At 42.0% G+C, this 26266-nt stretch overlaps 1 protein-coding gene across 1 annotated transcript in view; it reads left to right on the top strand.

Moving 5' to 3' along the window:
- Nucleotides 1-1370: 1370 nt before the first annotated feature.
- The window catches only part of ULK2 (unc-51 like autophagy activating kinase 2), a 36289-nt gene continuing 11393 nt past the window's right edge, over nt 1371-26266 (top strand). Inside the window, exons 1-16 of the mRNA XM_084219201.1 lie at nt 1371-2053; nt 3250-3342; nt 4551-4592; nt 12951-12983; nt 13351-13387; nt 14714-14887; nt 15937-16010; nt 16532-16633; nt 16978-17036; nt 17343-17425; nt 19396-19446; nt 19831-19916; nt 20510-20681; nt 21553-21613; nt 21844-21936; nt 24898-25035. Coding sequence (XP_084075327.1) covers nt 1961-2053; nt 3250-3342; nt 4551-4592; nt 12951-12983; nt 13351-13387; nt 14714-14887; nt 15937-16010; nt 16532-16633; nt 16978-17036; nt 17343-17425; nt 19396-19446; nt 19831-19916; nt 20510-20681; nt 21553-21613; nt 21844-21936; nt 24898-25035 — 1391 coding nt within the window. The 5' untranslated portion in view covers nt 1371-1960. The remainder of the gene's footprint in view (nt 2054-3249; nt 3343-4550; nt 4593-12950; nt 12984-13350; nt 13388-14713; nt 14888-15936; nt 16011-16531; nt 16634-16977; nt 17037-17342; nt 17426-19395; nt 19447-19830; nt 19917-20509; nt 20682-21552; nt 21614-21843; nt 21937-24897; nt 25036-26266) is intronic.

Here is a 26266-nt window from a genome sequence, read left to right as displayed (position 1 = left end):
GCCATGGGTGGATTTTGGGTGGGAGCTCAAAACATTCACCAAATAAAGGGGGGATTCAGTTTTGAGGGGTTTTAAAGCCCGTTGACACAAACCAGATTTCTCAGGATTCCTCTCATAGCTTAAAATGTCCTTCATAAAACTGTCAAATCTTTCCTTAAGAATCTCTTGCTAGATATTTTTTACATCTAAGTTCATTGTCTGTGGAGAAGTCTTTAGCTGAGGAGGTCCTGCCATGCCACACAGCCCCTGGTTTGGAGTGTTGGAAAGCCAAGGGAGATAAGTGAGGAATGGGGAGAGGCCCAGCTGCAGAGCTATTCACTCAGTCTCTATTTTGATGTGGTGACACTGAAAGCAGAGCCTGGGTCACGTCAGGGAAGGGACAGCACAGCTGTGTGGGGTCACAGGGGCCCGTGGGGATATTGGGGAAGCCTGAAAGGGTCTGAAAGGATGTGGAGGTGGTGTGATGGAGAACATGGGAAGAGAGCAGTGAGGAATGGAACACAGAGGAAAGGAGCATAATTATGTGAACCTGGAGGTGAAGGTCAAAGGCTCCATGTGACTGTTGTTCGGTGGCTGGTTGGTTTTTTTTTTAATGTTTGTACGTGCTGTAAACAGCTCCAGGCTGATCTAAAAGTGCTGGGAGGCAGGGGCTGTAAATTACAGGCGTTGTTCTCCTTATAAAGAGAGCAAACAACCCAAAGTGTCTTTGGCTCACAGCACTTTAAATGCCTGTTTCTCCATTGCCTCTCCATTCATTGAAATTCCTTGTTTCAGGATTGAGGGAGTCTTGCTCACTACTGGAGCAGGGACAGGGCTGAAAGTGTGTGACCTGGAGCAGGGACAGGGCTGGGAGTGCGTGACCTGGAGGTGCTACTAAGCAGTGCCGCTGCCTTGGAAACCTGGGATGATCCCATACCTGACTGTCCCAGCTCTTGTCCTGTGCAACTCCGGTCCTCGCTCTGCCCCTGGTGGCCCCTCAGCGTTGTCCCCACTGGCGGGTGCGCCTGAGGCGGCCGAGGAAAGGGCTGAAGTGATGGCCGGGCGTGCGGGCCCAGTTTGGCCTCTCTGTCCCGGCGTGAGGGCAAGGGTGGGCCCAGGGTCACCGTCCTCACTGAGAGGACGACCAGACCGGCCCCCCGGAGCCCTGAGGGAGGAGTGCGGGGCCGGGGAAGGTTCGGCGAGGCCCCCGGAGGGTTCGGGGCAATGGCCCCGCTCCGGCCGCGCTCTGAGGCGCTGGCGGCGGAGGGACCGCCAGGTTACCCGGGGTAAGGCACTCTTTGGCCGCCGGCGGAAGCACCCGAGCGTCCGGGCCTGCGCACTGCGGCCTATAAGAGCCGCGGGGCGGTGCAGAAGGCCGGGCACTCGCAGCCGCGGCTGGTCGAGTGTAGATCTCTGTGGAGGAAGTGGTGGAGCGGCAGGAGCCCCGGGAGGCGCTGGCGGCCTGAGAGACCCTCGTCCGCACCCTCACTGCTTCCTCCCCTCTCGCGAGGGCTGCGGCGGCGACAGCGACAGCCATCCCCGGAGCCGTGGGCCGCGCCTCCCCCCGCGTCGCTGGATGCTCTGGGGTTCGGTCCCTGAGCGGGGCCGCGGCGCTGGCAGCCCCCGCTGTGGCGGGGCCATGGGGCCGGGCAGCGGCAGGGCACGGAGCCCCCTTCCCCGCTGAGAAGGCCCCTCGTCCCGGCGCCGATGCCGCGCTGTCCCCTCACACCCGACCCCTGAGATTCCCCTCTTTCCCCTCCCCATGCCCGACGGAGCCCCTCGCCTCGGTGACGCCCTGCAGCAGCCCCGCCGGCCCGGGGGTCTGCGGCGCTATGAGAGGAGCTGCCCCCGCCGCCGGGGGCAGCCAGGACCGGGGCAGGCTCCCACCCCGCCGCCGGCTGCCGTGAGGCGGCTGTAGCTGGAGGAAGAGCCCCTTTGTTTTCCCTCCGTCCTTCCCGGGGGCTTCATGCCCCGCTGAGGGATGATGGAGGTGGTGGGGGACTTTGAGTACAGCAAGAAGGACCTGATAGGACACGGAGCCTTTGCTGTGGTCTTCAAAGGTCGCCACCGCAAGGTAAACAGCGACGGGCTTCGCCCGCAGCCGGAGCGGGGCTGGTTACACAACCCGGGGCCGGCAGGAGCCCCTCGGGTGGGTGACAGCTGCGGTGGTGGTGGGGGGGTTGTGTCCTCTGCGGAGTTTTGACGTGGTTTGGGTGTTCGGGGAGAAAAAAAGAGCCGAAGGGAGGTGCGGGCTGGGCTGAGGCCCGCGGCTGCCCCGCGGCCCTGAGCCGGGATCCAGCCCCGGCATCCGTAAAATCTTTTTATTTTTTCCCTTCCCTGGACCCCACCGGCCTGTCCGCGGTCCCACCGCTCCTCCCCTCTCCCTGCCATAGTGCCGAGGGGAGAGTTGCAGCTGTAGGGGAGGCTGAGCCCTTTGTTTGTCGGGAGGGTCATGTTTATCTCGCTGGATAACGAGGGATCTAATGGAAAATTGTCTCCTTTGGGATTGGCTGAAGATTTCTTAAATTCAGAGGTGTCTGGTTTCCTGGCGTGACTTGCTCATCGCCCCGGATATTCATAGTTACGTTATGGTTTCTTGATGCTGTGAGTTTATTCTGGTGCCTAAAGAGCTTTGCTTTCCAGAAAACAGCCCTTGAGATTTAGCATTTTGGAGGATTAAGGCAGCGCTCACGGCTTGGAGAGGCACGGTGCAGTGATTTTGGGGTTAAAAAAAAAAAAAAAAAAAAAAAAAAAAAAAAAGGAGAAAGGGAAACGGAAACTTTAAAAGCCAATGGAGGTGCTCCCACCACACAAATAAATAGTTTAATTTTGGATAACATATAAATAGACAATATATAAGCTTGCTTAAAACAGACAAGGTTTTGTGCAATTTTCATCTGCAGAGTATAGAAAAGCTGAAAATGAGAAGTCCTTAAAGGACACTAAAAGTAACTTGATCCTTGTGAGAGGTGTGAAAAAGCAGATACATAGCGCTGCTAACAAAAAATAAATGGGATATGATTACTTAGGTTTTGTTTTGTCTTTTTTTTTTAATGCTTTGGAATCCATTAAAATGCAGTGTAGCTGAAGCTGGATTTTAATAGCTTTGGAATGAAATAGTTCTTGATGGTGTCACGTGAGGTAGTAATAACTGGTGAGTAGAAGAGGGGTGATCTTGCAACTTTTTCTCTGTGTTTTCCTAGATAGTTGTTAGAGGATAAAGTTTAAACAAAAAAGTAAACTAACAGTACTTTTTTTGTTCACTTCCAGAAAACTGATTGGGAAGTAGCCATAAAGAGTATTAACAAAAAGAACTTGTCGAAGTCACAAATCCTACTTGGAAAAGAAATAAAAATCTTAAAGGTATGTTAATTTGCAGTGATTTTTAAAGCTGCTTTGCTTGAAAAGAGACTTCTGACCTAGTTCATTCCAGGTCATGGGTGGTGTCACAGTAATTGCTGTTGTGATGTTTTTTTGTTAGGGATCCAGAAATAAAAATACTAAGAAAAACAGAAAAAAAATACATCTTTAGTTCTGGAAATGTCTCAGAACCGGTTGTGAGCATGGTTTTGCAGTTAAAAGTAGCAAATTGTTGTGGAAGCAGTCTCTGAGCTTTGCTTATTGCACATGTGGAAGAGTTTGTCCTTCAGGATGGCCAATGTGGCACCTTTTCCCAGCAGATCATAGCTGAGAGTGAAGCATCAGTCTTTGATCTTTCTTCATCTTTTTTGCTCAAAGGTGCCTTGAAAGCTGAAACCAGTGAGCTGACTTTAATTCCTGAAGCAGCTGCCCACTTCTGACTTGTGATAATTGCCTGAAAATGTGGAGTGTGGCTCTAGCAGAGGAAATGAAATGGAGCATCTTTCAGTTTTTCAGTGTTATTTTATGGAAGCTTATCCTTGGGTGGTCATTTAGCATTCCCTGCTCCCTGAATTTCACCTCTCATTTCCCAGAGCTTTTCAGTAATACTGAGTGCTGCTTTCTTCCCATGTTTCTGAGCTTCTTGAGATACATCACTACTTTATATACTATTATCTACATATTCTCATTTATTTATTATATACCAGAACTATTGTTGGGTGTATTAGTGTGCTGCAAGTACTTAACAAACAAAAGTTTTTTGAGTAGCTACAAATTATTATGAGCTGGTCCATGAGTTTTATTTAATGTTATTTGGTTTGATTTTCTTTGTATTATAAAAGTAAGATTGATTTGAACATGGTCTAGTTGGTTACTTCACTAAGCAAGAAATTGTGTAAGAGTAGGAAATTAAATCTTGTCAGTTTTCAGTGCTCATTAGAGGATCTTCTGCTCTGGTACTTTCTGTAACAAGTCACTGACATAAAGTTCTGGAACCAAATGTTTTTATGACCTCTCAAGATATTGCCTAACTTCCTTATCCTTTAAATATTGTCTAAACAACTGGAATTTCCTCCTAATTCCATCTGATCATCTTAAACAGATTCTCTTTGATTGTCACCAAATCAGCATTATCAGCAAATTCAATTAATAATAATAGCAGTAGTAACACTAATAACCTTTTTCCATAATACAAATATTTTGTTTTACAGGAACTTCAGCATGAGAACATTGTAGCTCTTTATGATGTCCAGGTAAAATATATTTTGATGCCTTTTTTTTTCCCCATTAAAATTAATTTATGAAAATATAGTGAATATATATAATGTATGCCAAGCAGAAGATTTTGAATTGATTTATTTTGAGTGGATATATTTTGTTGCTGTCATCAGTTTGGAATTCAGCAAAAACAAGTGGCAGCAAGAGCAGCATCTTGGGGATCCGTGTGACAAAGAAATGTGGTGTTCAGCCCTGTGTGACAGTGAGGAGGAACTGAAGGAAGCAGAAAACCACAGTCACATGTATCTGTTGCCTGTGTGTCCAGAAGGACAGGGTACAGTGAAAAAAGCCAAGCAGACATTTGGATCTTTTCAATTAAATTCCTTCAGATTGTCTTCCTGTCTTTATTGCCTGGGTGCTGCCTGATGAGGTGGAGGAGTTGCTCTGCAGCCTGTCTAGGGGAGTGTGTTCTGCTTAGGAAGTACATTTTTGTATCCTAAGGCCTGCCAGTGTGGAGCAAAGCTAAATAAGACATGAGGCAGCTCATGCAGCCATTTGTTCTGCTTGAATAAGAACTATACATTTATCTCCTGGGCTCAGTCCTGATTTTAAATACAGAGTTACACTGTTAAAAAAAAAAAAAAATTACAGAAGCACCTTTGGGGCATTGCATAGTCAAAGCAACACAAAATAGAGATTGTGACATTCGGTCTTTCCTGTCTTTACATGTGCTAAAAGCTTTTAGTTTGTGTGGATGTGTATCTTTTGCTATAGAAATCTGTGTTCATGTGACATAAATTAGGTGGGCTCAGGATTTCTAGGGCTGTAGGACTCAAGTGACTTTTGGTACAAAGCTGAGATGTTCATGTAGCAACTGACTGTGCACCAAAACTTCTGTGCTCAATGTAGAGACTGCTTTTCCTGGATCTTGACTTCAACATTCTTGATTTTGAATGATGTTATCTGCTCTGAGAGGGAAAGCATTGTCTGTTGTGCTTCTTGACGAGACCAGGTTTTCCTGAGCATTGCTAAGTGGAAATAATCTCTTAGCATCCTAAATTTAGTACATCCAGACATCTCAAAAGCAACTGGAATTGTTGACTGAGGGTGTTGGTGTGTGAGTAAGCAGCTGAATTTCAGATTTATCATTTACAGTTGTTTATACATGAAGGTTCCTTAGTCAGCTCTGCAGCTCAGTGTGGGGGTAGTGGACTAGTTAGGTATTCTGGTGGTTTAACATCTGAGCTTTGGAGAAACTCTTGTTCTTTTGATTTATGCACAAGGAAAGAGATTCCAGAATCCTACAGTTGTCTATGCTTTCTTTACCTAAAGGGTTTTTATAAACATAACTTTTAGGTTTTTCTGTTCTGCCCCAGGAAGGGGTGACAGGACTTCTTGGATGATCAGTGCTGCTCCATTTGAGAGGGGGATATGTTGCTGCTTGTCACCAACTGTTGTGTTTAAACAAAATGAGCAGTTAAAGCAAAGAGAAGGGCAAACCTGTGTCCTGTACCTTGATATATTTCAAATACATTCATAACAAACACAAAGCTTGGCAGCAGGATGCTGCTTCTACAGAAGGAATTGCTTTGCAAAATACGGTATAAAGAGTGTGCCTCTTGCACAAATAAGCTTTTCCCTTTCTGCTGTGTTTGTGAAGTGGCAGACATCATTAACTTCTGTGATTACATTAATTTATAACCCAGCAAGAATGAACACTATGCAAGGCATTCACATGTCTAGTAGGCTGTTACACCTACTAATTTTCTGTAGCATTTCATGTTCTAGCATGTGTTGCCCTTTTTGTTTGCCAGGGTATTGTGAACATGGTGATACAGTCCAGCAGATAAGACTTTAGGATTTCAAGCTATTTCTAAGTTTACAGAAGCTGGTTTTTTTCCTCAGTGCTGGAGCCAGTGGAGTCTGTGTCACAGTAGGAAGTTCTCAGTGTGAATGGGAGTCTGTTTTATTTTTGTAGTTCTGTTGGGCTGAAGCTTTTCTTAACCTTAGACAGTTTGGAATAAGAAAATGCTCCTGTTTCACATGCAGCTTGACAGATCATGTAGCTGAATCAGCCAAGAGCTGATTGTGTCTTTGAGTTTTCAGATTGAAAAGATGGTGTGCAATGAAAGTGGCAAAACTAAGTGAAAAAAGTGTAAATTGGTTGTGATCAAGGATGAATACTTTCACATCTCATAATAATAAATTAATGGCAGTACTTTAGATTAAAGCTGTATCCTTGCATAGCAATTTGGAATGCATCTTTTGAGAATAAATGTACAGTTACTGTTTTATGTATTTCAAAAAGCTTCATTTGGATTGATTCTCAGGAAGTAGTTAGATTCCTTCTCCTTCATGTCTCTTCATTTTTGGTTGTGTTCCTGTTGCATGACCACTCACACAAGTCAGCGTAATAAAGACAGATACACCATGAAGGTTTTAATTAAATCCTAGAAGTTGTGGCCCATTCTGCTGATTGTGCATGAACATTTTCAGACCTTCTCCACTGCTCATCCTTCATCCCCTGGGAATACCATTTGATATGTTATTAGTGTGTCTGGAGTTCAATTACTAGAAGTGCCCATTCGTCTGGAGCCACACCCCAGTGAACTGCTGTGTGTTAATGGTGGCATAAAAACGTTTTGTTCTGCAGCCAGCAGGATAATTGCCCTTGATTTCCATGAGGTGGACGTGCAGCTCTGGCAGGTTTGAGCTGCAGATAAGCATTTTATGTAAGCAGAGCACTCCATTGCTCTTGGTGCCACCTCCCAGGGCTGGGGAGCTGCACGCACCAGGGTGTGGAGCCATGGTGCTAAGGCTGAGGGAACTTGTAGAGATATTTAAATAAAAACCCTCCATCTGTGAGAGACAAATGTTTTCAGCAGTAGGGCTCTGGAAAATAGCCCACCTCTACAAGTGAAATTAATTTTTTTGTGACATGCTTAAAAAAACCTCAGATATGATAGATGGATAGCAAAAGAGACACTTTTCACTTATCTTCTTGGGCAAGTGTTTGATTGTCTGTCATTCAAGAATAAAAATCTCCCAAATCTCTAAAATGGTTTAAGGATGCAACTCTTTTCCCATGGTGGTGCTGTGGGATGTCATTCATCCTGCAAAAGAAAATCAGTCTTGGATCCAGTTAATTGGAGGGGTGGAGCCACTGTTTCTCAAAAGCAAAAGGAGTCTAAAATAGCCCCTAATTTACCAGTGTAAAATGCACCGAGATCCTTGGATAAAGTATTCCACTGAAGTGGAATGAAGGTATCAGTAAGTTATTTGGAATGTTCTATATTTAGGACATGAGTTTACAGTTTTGTGCAGTTCATGATCCCAAGTGTGTGCTGAGTAGAACTGATCTCTTCCACAGTGCCAGACAGTGCCTGTTTTAGCAAATAATTTAATTCAAAACCTCTCTAGAATGTCAGCTCTCAGAGTGAAAGCCTGTAATGTATCTTGGAGATAGCATTTTAGGAGAGTGAATTAATGTCCTCACTGTATGGAGTCTGAAGTTTGCTATTTGAGCAGTAGTTTAGGGAGAACTAATTTCTAGAGTGTTATTGGAGAAACAGTATCTGGATAAAAATGGTTTCTTGTCTTAGCTTGTTGGTACAGAGCAGACAAAAAACCTGCAGCTGCTTCTGCTGTCCTTGGAAGCAGAGAAAGCCAGTGGGAATGGAGCCAGAAATCCTTCTGGGACCTACAGCTCAGCTTTGTTGTACACAGAGAGCCCAGGAGTTCTTAGTAGGGGTGCTGAGGGGAGGAACTGTTGTTTCAGCAGCAGGAATTAAATACCTCTGGTTTACCCAAGGACTCCAGTTGGTCTGGTACTGTTGCATGTGTTTCTGGAGATATTTGCTGCAGGCATCCTGTGTGTGCTGCTGATCTCAGTGTCTCACAGCTTTCATTGCCTCCACACTCCCAGCAGAACAAAGAGTGTCTCAATATCTTTATTTTTGTCGCCTCAGCTCCTTGCTTAATGCCTTTCTGTTTGTCAATATCCATCCCCTGTGTATGTGTGGAAATAATCATATGAGAACATGCTGTTCAGATAAAAGAAAAATCCTGCCCTGTAGCAACTGTAAAGGTTTTGAAACTCTACCTGGCAGCTGATGCCAACTGCAAGGTTGGTTATGACAGTGCAGGAATGATGCCAGTGTAAATGTTGGAGACAACCAGGATTAGAATTTGTTGTGACCCACAGAACCAAAGAGTTGGAGTTACTACACAGGGCTTAGCTTACCTGCTGTGCCTAGATCCTGTAATTTGAATTTCAGAACTGTTTTAGAAGAGTTGCTACATAGTCTTTTGCTTACCTGCTGTGCCTGGATTTGATGCTGTAATTTGAATTTCAGAACTGTTTCACATGATTTTTTTAGTACAAAAGTGTGCTGAACCTTTATGCTGAGAGCAGCTGTGCCTTTCCTTGGTGCTGGGCAGCAGAGAAGCCTCTTTCCCCACATCCCATATATTGGTTAAATACAGCATTTTACTAACAGCAAATGGATGATCTGGTTCTTGTGCTGCATTTCTCCATGGCAGATTGCTCTTTTATGTGAATAATTGGCAGCATGCACCCTGTTTGAATCCTACAGGCACATGTCAAGTGACATTTAGTCTGAGATTTAATATTTTGTCAGAATTAACAGAGTCTTCAGTCCTTGGGGTGATAGGAGCTGAACACAGAAGTTATTGCGCAGAGTAAACCAAGAATGTCTAATACAGAGAGAAACAACCTTTAAAAGATCTGCACCTGTCCTTTTTCACTGTATCATTAGAATTTTTGCCAGGTCTCTTTAAAGCAAAAAAAAAAGGTGTGTTCCTGGCCAAAAAATTATATCCAATATAGCACAGATTAACATAGCAGAAAGTTAATCAGATAACAGCAGTGCACAAGCTGTCAGGTTAACTCTCCTGCTTTGGGGACTCCCACCAGAAACTGCAATGAAATAAAATCTACAGACTTGAAGTGAAAAGAGAGTAACTATTTGCCACAGTTTCTGCTTTGGGAGCTCACTCAGCTCCTTGCAGACCTTCAGCTTGTTCTAAAGGAGGGCTTGTGAACCAGAATGAAATCTAGGGAATGTTTCTGCCAGTACTCCAGAGATCAAGCAACAGCTCTTGGAAGTAACCATGGATGTTTTGACTTCTTTTTCAATTAATGGTTTTTTAAATTGAACTACTTTGCTGAGACTGTGATTCAAGTTAGAACTTTGCATCCCCCAAGACAACTGCTGGAAGCCTTGGATTAAAACATAGCAAGTTTTGGCAAATATATTCCCTCTTAACCTCTTTCTCTTAGGTTTATCTGTTTACCTTTCAGAATTGTAAATTAGCTCCCTATTAGCCTTTGCTTGCAAGTAAAATTTAGATTCAGAATAAAAAGAGCAAAAGTAGGTTTTTATCAAGAAAACTTTCAGCAGCAAAAAAAAGTGTTGCTGGGCGGAACTGGTAATTGTTGCAACACAGCAGATATTTGTTTTACTTATTATCTAGGTAGAAGTATAGGTCAGAAAAACTCCAGCTGCACTAATTTTGTGATCTGTACATCAATACAAATTGCTGAAAGCTTTGTTATCTGTTTCAAGAGGCAGTTTAAAATAACTTGCTAGGTCAGCTTTATTCCTGAATGTTAGATCTGAAACATGCTGGTTTTCTAATCTTTCCTTTTTGAGCACTTTGCTCTGCATAGCCAGTCAACAGAAATCACAAGTCTGGGGAATGTTGATAGGGAGAGCTTTATTGTTCAGCAAAATAATTTAGAAGGGCAAAATATATCTCCAGAACTGTCTTGTCTGTTCTGAATGAATTCCCAAAATGGAGATCACATTCCCAGTCAGGCTGGCCAAGAACTGTAAGGCAAAATTTGAGCAGCTCTGAAGGGTTGAACAAGTTCAGCTGTTTGGAAGTAAAGCTTGTGTTGGTGGGATATTGAAAAGTGTTTGGTTATGAGTTCAACTTGGGACAAGTTGTGGTTGGGGAGGTTGGTATCAGTTCTGTGCAAACTATTACTTCCTCATTATGAATTAGGACTTTTGAGTCTGAGAAAATGTCTTTGTGGAATCTCTAATCTGCCCTGTTGATTTATTAAAAATGGATTTTCTAAGCTACATTAAGGAAATATGCTCTACTTCTTACTGTGACTTGGTGACTTCATTTGTTATTTTTTCATCAAGAATATAAATTTTTAAAAAAAAGAGTAATTCTGTTTGAGGGCAATCCAGTATGGTCTGCAGAAATGACTTTCTAAACAGGTGAGGCCTGGTACAACAGGGCAAATCATCAGCTCTGTGTTTCTGAAGAGAGCAGTTCATTTGAGATGACTTTGTTTCCAAGGGAATCCAGCAAACACATCCTCTTAGTTCTGTGATGAATAAATGTAATAAATGTCTGTCATGAGCTGAGCATTACATGCTGCCATAAGCTGCTGGGTTTGTGCACTGGAGGCTCAGACACTGTGGAACATCTTTGTGATTCATGGGATTGCAGAGCTGGGGTGGAAGTCCAGGAGCTGAGCTGCTTTCCTGTCACTGGAGAATGGGCTTCTCCTGCTGCTTAGCTGGGTTCTTCTGCTCCACATCACAGTTATCCTTTAAGTGAAGTGATCTTCACTTGGCAGAATTTTCAGTTTGATAAACTGGGATCTCAGGGTTGCTGTTTGGCATCTTTGGGATTCCTAAAAGACAGCTTCTGTCTTGGAAGGTGTTGTTGCAAAGGAACAATGCAGAAAGGAGCAATTATATATTTCCAGTAATTTGCAAAGCAAGTAATTACTAATGAGTTTTTTGCTTTGCTGTATGCACTGAGGTTTTGAGGTGTTTATAGGAATGTAAATTATGGTTCATGTTGGCCACAGCTATTGCAGAAACATTGAACAATTGAGACTTGCTGAAATGTGATCTGCTGCTGCTTTAATGTTCTCTATTGGTTGGAGTTTGCCTGCCATTCCCAACAGATTTGACTCATTCTTAGAAACTTGCCTTCTTCGAAGCTAATATCCAAATGTAAACAAATCTGCAAAATGTGCTTGGGCTGGAAAAAACCTCAAATGCATTTCTGTAACACAGACATGAGTGACTAAATGCTTCCCAAAAGTGAAGCAGGCTACTACAGTCTTGAATTGCCCTTAAACCAGCCAGTTCATCTTGACCTGTAATTATTTCCATTGTTTGGAGTTGTCTGGATGTCAGTGTCTGTGATGGGCTGTGCCATCCCTGAGCTCTGTGCTGTGTTTAGGGGTCATTGCTTTCTCTAGCCTGGACCCATTTTTGCTTTGATTTCTCTTTTTCAAGCTTTCTAACATAAGCTGTTAGTGAGCCCTTGACAATGGCACCGTGGTGGTAATTCCTGCCACAGTGGTCAAATGGAGCATCTGCTGAAGTGTCAGTGCAAGCACAGAGAAAGGTGCCTGAGCTCACAGTATTTATTTTGCTGTGCAATGTCCCTTTTGACTTTCTTGTGACACTTTAGCAGAATTTAGTCAGACTGTCTGCAGTCCCACTTCCCACTGGGACATGTGCCTGGCCTTGTCTGGTGCCATCTCACTTTTTTTCCTTCAACTGCCTTAAAAAAAACATATTTTCCCTCAATCTGTCAGCCCTTGTTTAAGTTTATTTTTAAAAGGAAAGGGAGGTAACACACTGTGTAACTAAAAGCATCATCCTGTTTACTGTACATTTCCTTTAGTTTCCTTCCAGTTCTCTTTGTGTTCTTTCCTTTCAGTCTTAAATCAGCTCAGAGGGAGGAAAAAAGTACTTTTGCTTTATAAAAACCCTCAGAATCTTCAACTTTGTAGGCCCAACAGAACTGTCTTGTGCAGGAGACTGTGGAAAACAATGTTGATTATTAGCACAGACAGGTCAGGCCTTTCTTCCCTCACACAAAATAAACATTTGGAAACAGGATGAATGTTTTTATTACAGTCAGGTTTAAGCACGGATTTATTTTTGTAACTGGATTTGTGAAGTGTGTAGGTAATTTACAGTAGAAGTTAGGCAATCTGTCTTTCAGGAACTTTTCCCCAATTACAAGAGAGGGAATTCAGGTTGCAGAGAGGTCATGGGAGGTGAGTGCTTTGGAAAATCTGAGCAGGATGGACACAGCTCCCAGCTCTGCCATGAGGAGCGTGGCAGGGATGTGCTTCTGCCCAGGGCTCACTCAGGGACACGCTTCATGGAAGTATTGCCTGGTGGCTTTATGTTTTTGCATATGAAAATATTTTTGGAAATGTAGAATATCTCATAGTGGAGAATCTACATTTTTGCTATGCTCTGAAACAGTGACTTTACATTAAGGTGTCTCAGTGATGGGAAAATCCCATGTTACACTTGGTTAATGCAGGTACAGACTTTGTATTCTCACATTCTTAAATCACTTTTCTTCTCCTCTTTTAGGAAATGCCCAATTCTGTCTTTTTGGTCATGGAGGTATGTGTTAACATGTATGTTTCTGGTTGATTTTAAAGACTTTTAGACAAAACTGTTCATTTGCACAGCTGCAAACTAACCATGGCTTGCTAAAACAAACTATTTTGAAAAGTAAATTATGAATTTCCTGTGCTGCATTAAATTTATCAGCACTGTTTGTTTCATAAATTATTCAGTTTCATGTTATGATACTGTAAGTATTGATGAAGGGTGACACCTCAAATTATTAATTACAAATAATTGACAAAACAATTTGAAGGCAAACAGCTGGAAGGGATCTAATTTTCATTAAAAGATTACAAAGTAGAAATGATGTAGCAGGTGTTTCAGTGCTTGTATTTTAAATAAAACCCTTTGTTTTTAACAGTACTGCAATGGTGGGGACTTGGCAGATTACTTACAAGGTAATTGATTACTGTATTTCCCTATTATTTTGGATCTTTTTGCTTGTGCTTTAAATATGAGTAAATGAATGTGATAATACACAGAAAATGCTTTTTTATTTTTTGCCACAGCTGAATGTAACATTCCCTTATTTGTCAATGAGGGAGAAGCTGTAGTTAGCCATCAGCAGCATGCTGAAAAGATGTGTGGGTTTCTATTTCTAAAACTACATTTTAGGGGCTGTTCCCAGTGTTTTGATTCCACCTGTTTTTCTTTTCCAAGATGTGAACTTAAAAACACTGATTTACTTATGTAATAATGCTCTGAAAAAGAGGCAGTGCTGGCTTAGGAGAGATTTTCCATGGCTCTGCCCAAAGTGAGGACAGAATTTCTAAATCATGACAAATGGATTCTTATTCCAACCAAAATTTTGAGCAGAGATGTTAATCTTCATATTTTTCATGATGAAAATATTCTACTTGCCCTTGTGTCTCAGCCTGTTGAAGGAATCTTTTTTATGCACAGCTATTGTTATGGTAACTGTGTGTATTAAAAGCCTAATTCACTTGCCATTAAAACCTTTGGAAAGACTCATTGAAATCCAGCTCCTGTGTTCAGTGCTTTTTTGGGCTGCAGAATGAGATAATACCTTCAGAAGAGACTTTCAAAAGTACATCTCATTTTTTTCCTTTCAAAATAAGTTTTATCATGGATAAAATTTCTGAGCAGAGTGGTTCTCAGCATCCCCATAAAGAACAAATTTTATGGCTTCGGGTTTTAACATGATTTTTGGACGTACTTAATGAGAAGTTCTTTTATTTTCTTGCTTCCTTTGCATTTTTAGCCAGTTTAGGATTTCACAGAATTCACAGAATCATTGGGTTGGAAGAGACCTTAAAGATCATCGAGTCCAACCCTGGCACCCAGAGCCACATCCAGGCTTTGTTAAACACACCCAGGGATGGTGACTCCCCCACCAGAGTTTTATCACCCTTTCTGTAAAAAACTTTTTCCCAATATCCAACCTAAATTTCCCTTGACGCAGCTCAAGACTGAATGAGATTTAATTTGAGCTTTAATGGCAGTTGAGAAGCTTTACAATCATGATGCTACTGAGTTGAATAAACGACTGGAAAAACAGATGATTCAGAGCTCTAAAACTCTGGTGATGTCTATATTGTTGAGAATATTTACATTTGTAGAAAAACACTGGAGACTGGATTGTAATTCATGATGATTAGATTACGACTCACTATGTTTTCAGCTGATCACCATGAAGTTGATTGCTTTTACCTAAAGATATTGATATTTATTCTCCCCTCTGCTCCTGTGTGTGGCACTGCCAGCTAAGGGGACTCTGAGTGAGGACACCATCCGAGTGTTCCTGCAGCAGATTGCAGCAGCCATGAGGATCCTGCACAGCAAAGGCATCATCCACAGGGACCTCAAACCCCAGAACATCCTGCTGTCCTACGCCAGCCGCCGGAAATCCAGCGTCAGTGGCATACGCATCAAAATAGGTACAGCCTCCTCTCTGGAAGGGAACATCAGCACTCCTGGGCTGTGTACCCCCTCAGAAATGTGTCTCCAGTTCAAGTCCTGGATATAGAGTGTATTCAGTTGATGCAAATCAGACAGCAAGTCAAGAATGATGAGCTTCATGCTGTGCTACGTTCTTAGGATAAAAAAAGATTGAGTCATAAAGGCCTGTTTGATTTAATCTGCAGGACAAATCTATTTAGCTGATGTTTCTAGTACTCAACTATTTTAATTAGGTATAAATCTAACTTTTGAAACTGGGAGTCGCCTTTAACCCATTTCAAAATTCTGTGTATGCAAGACTCCAATTGCATTTCCAGCTGTTTTCTTTTTTAGTGGTAGATCCTCCTAAGGGTTATTTGAGAGCTTTAGAAATGAAGGTTATGACCTGTTTTTGGCATGGCTGAAGGGGAGAGATGTCAAATATTCATGATACTACCAAACTCCTCTGCAGAGGCCACTTCAGGAGTTTTAGTCACTCCTTGTTGTCTGTTATTTAAAGCTGCTTTGTTTTAAACAAGTTGATTCCTGTGCTTTTACTCAAAAACTGCACAGGGGAGACCAAGCTTCTTCCCTTGCTGTCCTTACTTGATAGCTTCAGATGCTTCTACCTGCATGGAAAATTCAGGCACCTGAAACTTGACTTCTTCAGCTTGTACCTGATGTGATTTCACTGCAGGCAGATTGTATATTCATCACTCTTAATGAGCCATTTATATTTAGCCAGTGACTTTAATCCTTTCCTGCTGATGCCAGACAGGCTGTTCTGCAGCTGGGGAGGTGCCTGAGCAGCAGTTTGTGTAAATGATGTCACTGCTGCTTCTTGGCTTGCTCATTTGAAGGATAATACATTATTCTTTCAGCATGACAAAGATTCTAGTATTCCATGGAGCTGGCTAGATATTAAACCTGTCTTTTTGCAATTTCTCTGTTAATTGTAGCAGATTTTAGTCAGAGGCAGGTGATTTCTAGACAGTAAAAATTTGAAAATGATCTTTCTCTTCATTGACCAAGGTTGTTCTTTCCACAGCTGACTTTGGGTTTGCTCGTTACCTGCACAGCAACATGATGGCTGCAACTCTGTGTGGTTCCCCTATGTACATGGTAAGGGATATTACACATTATCTTGCTTGTCTCCAACATTCTCCTGCCAAAACAAAATAATTGACTGCTTGCAGATTGGCAAATGCCTCATGTTGCTTTACAAGAATCAAGGACAGAGTGCAGTTCCCCTTTCCATAGTTTTACTACCTTTTTTTTTAATTTCCTTGGGATTTTGAGACCATGATTGTTATAACCAGAGACATCAATCATTTCTTAGTGGTTCTTTGTCCAGAAGAAGAATTGCTGAAGCCAAGTAAATAACATGTCCCTCTTCTTCCCAAACATGCCAAATGCTGGATGCTTTCTTCAGAACATCAGCATTTCAAGTTTCTTTGTGGTTTTGAAACTCAGTTTTCATTTTAGATGGAGCTGGTAGCTCTCAAGCCATGTGATGCACATGAAAATGTTAATTTTCTCTTACAGTGAAGTGGTCTCAGTTAATACTGCTCTGACAGTAGATTCATATTGCTCTGGCTTTCCTTCTGTTGTTTTCCCTTCTGAGAATTTGCTGTTCTTTCCAGGCCCCTGAAGTGATTATGTCTCAACACTATGATGCTAAAGCAGACCTGTGGAGCATAGGAACTGTCATTTATCAGTGTCTTGTTGGAAAACCACCTTTTCAGGTAACACTTCCTTTCCTTTTCCCTCTTCTCAGTCTGAAGGACATTCCTGGGGCTTCTTGCTTCTAGTCAGGAAAGCAGAAGCAAGTGATGTCTGAGTGTGGGTGCTGCAAAGGCTTGAGAATGCCAAGGGAGAAGTTGTTTATGCTTAGTCTGCATGATGAGTGTGTTCAATCCAGAGGAAATACAAAAATAAGGAGCCTCAGTGCTGAAGGCACTGCTCTGCTTGGTGTTTTCTCCTTTAATGCCCATATGCAAAAGTCTCCTTTTTGTGTATGTGTGCTTAGGAACAAAAGCTATTTCCTCAGGAAACTGAGCTTTAATTAATGTACATTTTTATTTGACAGGCCAATAGTCCTCAAGATTTGAGAATGTTTTATGAAAAGAACAGGAATTTGATTCCTAGGTATGTCACCATGGCCTTTCCTGTCATTTACACTTGTTGATTGAACACTTTTTCATCTTGGGGAATGCCTGGGATTCATGAAAATGTTTGCTGTTGCTATCTTTGCAAGGATGTAGTGTGATACCTGTGAATCATGTTGCACCTTGCTTTGTACCTAGCTGAAACTAAATGGACTAAGGCTGTAAAGCACAGATAGTGATGACTTGGGGACGTGGCAGAATGCTGATTTCCTGCAATTCAATGTGCTATGCATTATTCAATGCATGCATTACATTTAATGCATGTTTTACTTCCTCTTGTGTGCAGCATTCCTAGGGAAACATCAGCTTACCTGGCTGACCTGCTGTTGGGCTTGCTTCAGAGGAACCAAAAGGACAGAATGGACTTTGGTGTGTATTTCTTTTTTCCTCTTGCTCTTTTGACTTTCCTTGTTAGTTGTATTCATGTGACCAGAATAATTATCTTGACCTTTTGTCCACAGCCAATTACATGAGAAGTGAAGTGGTTTTTTTCTTCTCTGTTTAAATAAAGAAGGCAGAGTAGCTAAAACAAATCACTGGATAACTACTGTCAGCATGAAGTGATGCACATAAATCATGACTTTGTTTTTGAGTAGTGAAATATAAATCAGTTTAATTATTTCAATTGTGCCCTTTCCTTCAAGGATTTACTGCTATATCTTAAGTTTCATGTTGAAGTCTTATTTTGTTACTTTAACTGGTGTTTTAGCATCAGACTGGGAGCAAACATTTCTGATTTCCATGTACTAGAAGAACCCACTTTGGAAACACATTATTGAACAGTTATATCTTGATTAATTCTTTTTAGCTGCATCTTGTATATCATGATATTCATGCTGCTTATTTAAATTGTATAGCACTGCTTGTTAATGCAGTTTTATCATAGCTGCCAGGAAATGTTAATCTTAAAATTTTAGTTCAGATCCAGAAAAAGCTCACTATAATTGGGTAGAATGTCACAAATTATATTGGTCAGTATATAAATCTCTACATGTAGGAGAAATAATACCTCACAAACATGGACTGTGAGTAATTGATTCCACTCTGCACTCTGGGTGTGCTGATCCCTACAGTTTCTTCAAACATGGGAAATTCACTGTATCACTTGTGGTGGTGGGAGAAAGCATTTGTGCTTCGAAAGAAAAATAGAAAGCAGAATGGCAGTGCTGAAAGTCATGTTTTCCTTGGCTGAGCCACTTAAAGGGCCTCAAAGGGGCTGCTCTGGAATGTGCTTAGCAAAGGGACTGAAAGGGAGAGTTTATAGCAGAGCCCAGTGGCCTGTTGTTAAAGTAAAAATAGCACTGGAAATGTTGTTGATCTTCCAGCAATATGAAGTAGAACAGCAGGTGTTGTACCAAAGCTGGAGAGCACCTGATCCCTGTGTTCAAGTGAATAATTGCATTGTTCAGGCATTACAGCTGGATTCCTTCCCTTATCGGGTCATGGGCAAAAGTGTTGCTGGAGGAAGGGACAGACTCCAGGCCTCAGATTCTTTCTATTTTTTTTTCCCCTCCTTGTTATTTGCTTATGTCTGAGGCACAGCATTGTTTTTCCTCCAGTGTTAGGACATTAAAGTTCACCCAGCTCAGCAGCTGGCTCCCACCAACCCTCAAATTCCCTGAACCAGCTGAACACTGCTCCTTGCAGAACAAAACTTTCCATGTAACCTAGTGGCCAACTGGTTATGCTCAATTAAAAGTGCTTCAGCATATCCATTTACAAGAAAAGCAAAGTATTTCTAAAGTAACAACAGCAAGTTCACTGAGGAAATTTTTAAAGAAGCGGTGTCTAATTCTGCTTTATGCCATGAAGTGGCTGCACAGGTCATGTTCTGCTGTTGGGAAGTGGAAAGGAGAATGGCTCTGCTGTGATTTTCTTTTTTGCCACCTAAGGTGTAGCATAAATGGCTTCAAAAATAAATGCCAATCCTTGGGAAAGGCAGAGCTGAAAATACTTTCAGTGTCTGATATGAGAAATGCTCATTGTTTTGAAGAGCAGACTAAAACTGAGTTACTTCCACAAGAACATAATTTCCTCAGCAGTATAGGGAGGTTTCTTGTGTACATGGCTTTAACTGCAGTCACAAGATTTCTTCTAGTGATTCAGTCTGATTTGCCTTGCTGAGTGATGTTTGAAGTTATTAAATTGATTCTTGTTTCCTTTCCAAACTCTATAGCAGCACATACCATAGACAGCTTTAATCTTTTATAAGCTCTTCACCCTCTGGCTCTGCAGTGTTGATTCTGGGAAGGCAACTATTTATCACCATCTGCAATCCAGTCTGTAAATTCTGTCATTTGTACATCTACTCACAATGGTGGTTGTTTCTTGTTCTACAGAAGCATTTTTCAACCACCCTTTCCTGGATCATATTTCAACAGTGAAAAAATGTAAGTAGTTAGTTGGTTTTCTTTTTTTTTTCACTTATTTGTGTGAATGATGAATGTTGCAGGCTGGGAGGGAGAAAGATCTGCCAAATATCACACTAAGTGTTTATGAGACATTTTCCTCAGCCTGCCTGTTGTTGTGCTCTATTATGAGCCTGAGTGTTGAATCCTTTCTTGTATTATGCCAGAGTGAAATGTGATACTTATTTACTTGTTCTTTTGACGTTTGCTCTGAACTTAAATACCCTCGTGTGATTGAGGATGTGCTGTTCTTATAAGCTGTGTAAGGGCTTATGAATGAGAAGCAGGGAGGAAATTTGTTTGAAATTCAGCCTTTTGAAGTCTTAGTCACTTTTTTTTCCCCCCACTCTGGTTTTTCTCTTCTAGCTTGTCCTGTACCAGTGCCCACATACCCAGGCTCAGTCTCTGGCAGTTCCTGTGGTAGCTCTCCTTGTCGCTTTGCTTCTCCTCCAGTAAGTTCTGTGTTACACAACAATCTCCAGAAAATATTTTCTGTAGTGTTTAGCCAAGAATTCATGAATTTTTAAAATCTTTTAATACTTGAACACGGTAAACTGTCATGTTTAGGAGCAAAGAGCAAGGAACACCCCTGTCTTTTTCTTAAATAGCATTAACACTTTGGTGCTCTCTTGTTCCTTGTGTTATTTCTTGTGGGGGTTTTGTTGTTTTGGGTTAAGGTAAAAAGAACCCATACAAATATCAAATGCTAGAGCAGCAAATCTTCAGATATTCTGGTATGGTGTGCAATGTAATGACTGCTACAGATAAATTTTGAAGTGGCCCTTTTGGCTCAGGCCCCTTATTATAAACCAGTGACTTCAATTTTATGTGACATTTGGAACAGGTACATCTGTATCACCAGGAATGATTGAATAAATTCCAGTTGTTTAAACTCTCAGCCTGATCAGTACAGAACTGTCTAAACTGACACTACAGGGTTATCCAGTATTTGAAATGTCATAGTTCAAAAGCATTTCTACTTTGTGAATCACTGGATTTACAGTGGGTTTTTGTAACTTTTCTTTTTCCCACCACCCCCCTCCAGTCTCTGCCAGACATGCAGCACATTCAAGAAGAAAATTTGTCTTCCCCTCCACTGGGTCCTCCTAACTATCTTCAAGTCTCTAAAGACTCTGCCAGTACCAGTAGCAAGAACTCCTCTTGTGACACAGATGACTTTGTTCTTGTCCCACACAATATCTCTTCAGACCATTCATGTAAGAACCTTTCTTATTTTTATGTCTCAACCCAATTTTCATTCATAACACACTTTTACCTCCTGTTGTTCTTTGGCTCTCTTTGCTCTAAATGTGTCAGAATTCAAATTAAAATTAATTTATGTAGTTTGATTCCTCTTTGGAAGGAAACTGTTTGGTACTGCACGTCTATCTAGGACATTTTTATCTTCAATTGAGCAGCCAAATATGCAATAGGGGTGGTTTAAAGTCATGGAAAATAGTGGGGCTTGGCACTAGAATAAGAGATTCAGTTGTAAACAACTGCTGATAAAAGACCAAGGACTCTCTTGGAGTTCTTTGTTTTCTCCAGACTCACTGAACATTCATAGCTCATGCTGTAGAGCTTTAAATAACAGGTGTAGGTAAAAAACACTTCTAACATGAAAGGTAAAATATCAGCCTGGGCTTATAGAAAGGAAGAACTTGGATGTAGCACATTTATGACATGGTCCCAACCTGAATTGCACAAAGTCAGCTGATTTCTGGATGATGCCACCTGTTGTGGTAAATATTTGACTAAATGACTGCCTGAAGGGTTTCTGCCATCCATTGTTGTAAACATCCCAGTGCTGATACCTCGTACTCCTACACAATGGAGTTTATTTCAAAATTCTTATTAATATGGCAACAACCCACAAGCAAACAGCAAAATAACTTGGTGAAGAACTCCCCCAGTTCCATTTTTGTTGGGGGGTCACATTTGAGATATTTTCTTACACAAAACCTTTTGTGGGAAACTTTCATATATTCACAGAAATGTTTTTCTCTACAACAGCAATATGGAAGGCCTGATTTTTTTTTTTCTGATTTTACTTGCTGATGTGGGTTTTCTATGTGTTCCCTCCTGCAGATGATATGCCTTTGGGAGCAGCTGGCAGGAGGGCTTCCAGTGAGTTCTTGATGTGTGGAGGGTAGGTGTGCTGAGCTTCTTCCAAAAGAAACCTCCTCTTCTAAAATTGGTGCTGCAGCTGCAGAAGGGGGTTCTGGGCTTTTGGGTTGTCATAGCTCTGTGGACTTTCTGAAAGATAAACAAGAATTGAATTTGAGTATCTAAACAGCTTGAATTCAGGAAGCTTTGCTGCCAAATAGAGTTTCTCTGGTGTGAGGACCTGTCTTTTGACAGTGGTTTTTGTTTCCACAGGCAGTCACCATTAACTATTTCTGGAAGCTCAGGAAATGTACAGAAACCATCCACAGCCTCTTCTCGAAGTGCTGCCTCTGGTACAGCTAACAGGTGTGTAATGTGGCCTTAGATTCTCTGCTGTTTTATAGGTTTGGCTTTATTTCTTTCTTTTAATTGTGAAACTGGACTAAAATAGAAGCCAGACCCCTTTTCTCCAGGCTCTCTACCCTTCGTGCCTTCTCTGGTGCATCCCCCTAGATTTCCTCAAGGAGCTGAGAGCATTCTTTGTTTAAATTTGGAGCTGTTTAAAAGCAGAAATTTAGGGACATAACTGCCTTGTCTTTTTTGGTGTTGAGATGCACAGCACAACCTTCATGGAGTGAGTCAGGATGTTGAATGCAGATTCATTTTATAAAGTGGTTGTGAGAGAAGAGGAACTTTGAGAGCCCAGATTGCAGTGGATTTGTGTCTCGTGGCTGGCTTGGTTTGTCTGGTCACTGGGTGTGGCTTTTGTGCAAGTGATTATTGTGAATTTCATGGCTGTGTCTCACAAGATGCCAAAGTCACATGAAGGAGCTAAACATGTATTGCAGGTTTTCCATCAGCAGGACTGGTAATTAGTCCTCTCTCTTCCTTATGGCTGTAGGCTTCAGTTTCTGCTGGCTTAAAATAGAACTGATTTTCATCAGTGGGGCCTGAAATCTTTTCTGTGTTACTTTGGAAAATATAAAACTTAATTATGGTGTTTAACTACTCATAATATCTAAGCAGAATTTGTTCAAGTGATGAATTTCATGATGTTCTCAGTACAAACAGAAAGAGGATGAGTGGCTAACTGGGGAATACAGCTATTATGTTGGGTGCATTTTTGGCCTGTGCCAGTGCTAGAGGGCTGCAAGTCAGCATTATTTGTTTAGAAATGCTTGTCACAAGAAAAGTTTGTTACTTTGTGCTGATCTTTGTGCAGTTGGGGAAATGTGCTGACAGGGGCTGTCGATACAGCTTTTAGCCTCATGTTTTATGTTTAAGAGCAGATAATGGGGATGCTTTCCCTGTAGAGACCCATTTGCTCTGAACTGGCCATCTGCAATGTGGTATGAATACACTGCTCTTTCCCTTTTTAAGTTGTGTCAGGCAGGGTTTTTAGAGTTAGAAATGTTATGAAAACATGCCAGTTGTGTTATCTGTACATTACTAAGAGCTAAATGGTCACATGATTAGAAACAGGTGCCTGCTGTTCACACTCTGTACTCTAACAGTTTAATTACTGGCTGAGTTAATTCAGTAACTGCATTTGGGGCTGCATGGGGCATGGTCTGAAGAAAGCAGGGTGTGTGTCTGATATTCTACAAGATGCTGGTTTTGGTTTGGGGGTGGGTTTTTTATTTTCTGGCAAATGTTCTTTCATTGTTTGTAGGTTGTTTCTCTTCACTTTTTGGTGTTTTACAAAAGGTTATGTGAAGCAGGGAATCTTTCTGATTAGCTGATGAAACTGAATTAATTTTGCCCCTAGTTATGCTGCTTTCTGCTGTGTGTCTTCACAGACAGTCTCCAGCCAGAATGGGCAGATTAGGTTGAGGTGGTTCACTCTCCTGTGGTTTATTATCAGATTTATCCCCTGGATCTCAGAGAAACAAGATTTACATGCAGCTCTGCACACGTGTGTATTGCATTTTCTCTGAGTGGTAACAAATCACATCAGACTGGAGGATGCCTGGCCAGAGCTCAGCTTTGGGCCTGAGCTGGGGAGTCCAGCCTCTGCACCCCACTCACACAGCTCTGCTGCCTCCTGTCAGCTCACAGCTCAAGAGCTTGCCTGGATTTACCTGCAGGGCTCTGTGAGAGCAGGGAAAGGCATTTTCTGTGCTGAGTTCTTTAAGAATTGAAGTGCCTTCATGGTCTCCTGAGTGTCACTGCCACAGTTTAAATAACATCTGCTTCCCTCTCCTGGGGAGAGGCTCCCTGTACTCCCCGAGTGTGCTGTGTAGTCAGGGCAGGCTGCCCACAGCTTTCCTGTGGTTTCCACTTGGGAGTCCTCCCTGCCTGGAAGTTTCCAGGCTTTCTGCTGACTGTGTGTCCACAGCCAACTTCCACATTACTCTGTGGGATCCAGAAACTGGGTGGCAACAGCAGGACCAACTTACTTTCTTTTGCTAGGGAAGTTCTGTGCCTATTAGGAAGTAATATTTCATTCTAAGTGGCAGCAAAGAGAATAGGACAATTACAGTAAAAAACCCCAGATTCCTGTCAGCTGGAGCCAGGCAGGGAGTCTTGTAACTGCCTGTCTTCTAGAGAATTTCTTTTCACATTTCTTCTAAGAATTTGTAATCTTTCTTTAAAGACATGGTCTATAAAGGACCACATAGTAAAATTATCTCCTGCACAGCCCATTTGTTTGAAATTCTTTCAGTTGAATTCTGTTTTCCTTTGAAAGCATTGGTTACTGATTACATGCAGTGGTTTGTCCCTGAGTGTCAGGATCCACCCTGAGGCAGGTCACTGACACTCCAGCTGAACTTGGGCAATCTGCACTTGGAATCTGTGGATTAATGTTCAGGTGTGTGGTTTGGCTCCCCCTGTCAGGGGTTGGATCTTACATTACATAACATGTTTTCCTCCTGCAAGTTCATGATGTCTCTGGGGATATCTCTGCCTGTGCTTTGGTGGCTTTTGTCCACATTCCAGCCCTGCTCTGAACTTCCTGTCCCTGGGTTTTCCTAGAACACTATTTTCAAGTGTGGTAAACACAGCAGGCGGCTTGGCAGGGAGTCAGAGGGATCTGGAGATCTCAGTGATGTGTGACCAAGGGCTGAGTCCCAGCTCTGTGTGATCCCAGGCAGTGCAGGGAAGGCAGGGAGTGCTGAACAGTTCCTGATCCTCCTCCGTGCAGCGTTGGAGCCGGGTTAGGACAAGCCGAGATCTCAGCGCACCCAGGGAGCACGGAAGAAGTTCATTTGCCTGTTTCCTAGATTATCTCCAAATTCCTGCAGTACAATTCTGACAGAGTGAGACCTGCCTACCTGTATTCATCTCCTGTTTCCATCCATTCATCTCCACACCTTCCAACTTCAGGCACTGTCAGCCTTCCGTGTCCCCCCGCAGCGAGACGGCGCCGATCCCGGTTCCCACCCAGCTCCGGAACTACCAGCGCATAGAACAGAACCTCTCCTCCACTGCCAGCCCCGTGTCAAACCCCCACGGATCACCCAGGTGAGGATGGGTATTTCACTCCTCTCTCTTGGGTCTGGTTGGTGTTTGTACCCTGGCAGATGTCCCTGCTTTCTTACCAATGTCATTTTTTTTTCCGTGCTAAAGAGATGTTTCAGTGATAGCGAGTAAAAGCCCTTCACAATCTCAGGATTGTTGGATGGGCACTTGAAATATTTCATGAAAACAAATTGAGCTTGTTCTTTCACTCAAAATGCAGCCCAAGAAGGTAAAAAGATGAAGTCTTGCTTTTTTGCTGCTCTTTGTCTATTGCATGGTATTACATCATGAACTGAAATGTCAGTAATAAGTTCTGTTTTGTTTTCACACATGTAGTGCTGAGATGAATGCTTTGTTCCATAGAATATCAAGGAAACAATTTTTGGCATGCCAGTTAACCAGCTTGTCTCATTACAAAGCTCTAGTGAGCCAGGCTTATTCTCTGCCTTGTGGTCTACAAGATCAGGCTGGTGAAGGTCAGAGACTCATAAATAGACTACTCAGAACTCTGGAGATCTTTACAAAAACAAAACCCAGGGTTTCTTACACATTTTTTCCAGGATCCCTTATTTGATTATAGTTGCTACATTCAGAGAAATGACTTTCCCTTCTTTCCCTTAAATAATCTGTTTTCAGTTATCTGATCTGTATTCCAGTTACAATATGAAAATTTTGTCAGAATCTTTGCTGTTTAAAAAATGGGAATTTAAGCAATACTTGTATTGTAAAAGCAGGGCACCCACGACTAAGGGGAGAAAATGATGCATCTGACTCTATGGATATCAGAAGGCTAATTAATTACTTTATTGTACTATATTATTCTATATTATACTATACTACACTGAATCTGCACAAGCACTCAACTCCACTGCCTAGGCTCTTGTGACTGTCAGCTGACAGTCCCAACACACACATGGATTCAACTGGTTAATGAATCAAAACATTCACACCAGAATCCAATCAAGCAAATTCTTTCAGGTAAATAATCTTTCTCAATGCATTCTACTTGTTCCAAAACACAGGAGCAGTAAATGAGATAAGAATTGTTTTTTCTTTCTCTGGTTCAGAGGTTCAGAGAATGTGAATCCCAGAAAATCTTTGGGAAGTTGTACCTTGCTTTTCTCTCTGAAGAGAAATGTGGCCACATGCTTGGTTGGGAAATAAAAAAAATTGATAACCAACTTTTTGAAGATTAGAGTGTACTAAGGGAAGTCTGTTTTAATGTTCTTCAGTT

The sequence above is a fragment of the Fringilla coelebs genome, assembly GCF_963513975.1.
Source record: "Fringilla coelebs genome assembly, chromosome: 20".
NCBI classification, from domain to species: domain Eukaryota; kingdom Metazoa; phylum Chordata; class Aves; order Passeriformes; family Fringillidae; genus Fringilla; species Fringilla coelebs.
The sequence above is the reverse complement of the archived record's forward strand: the minus strand, read 5'-3'. Positions and strand labels throughout refer to the sequence as shown.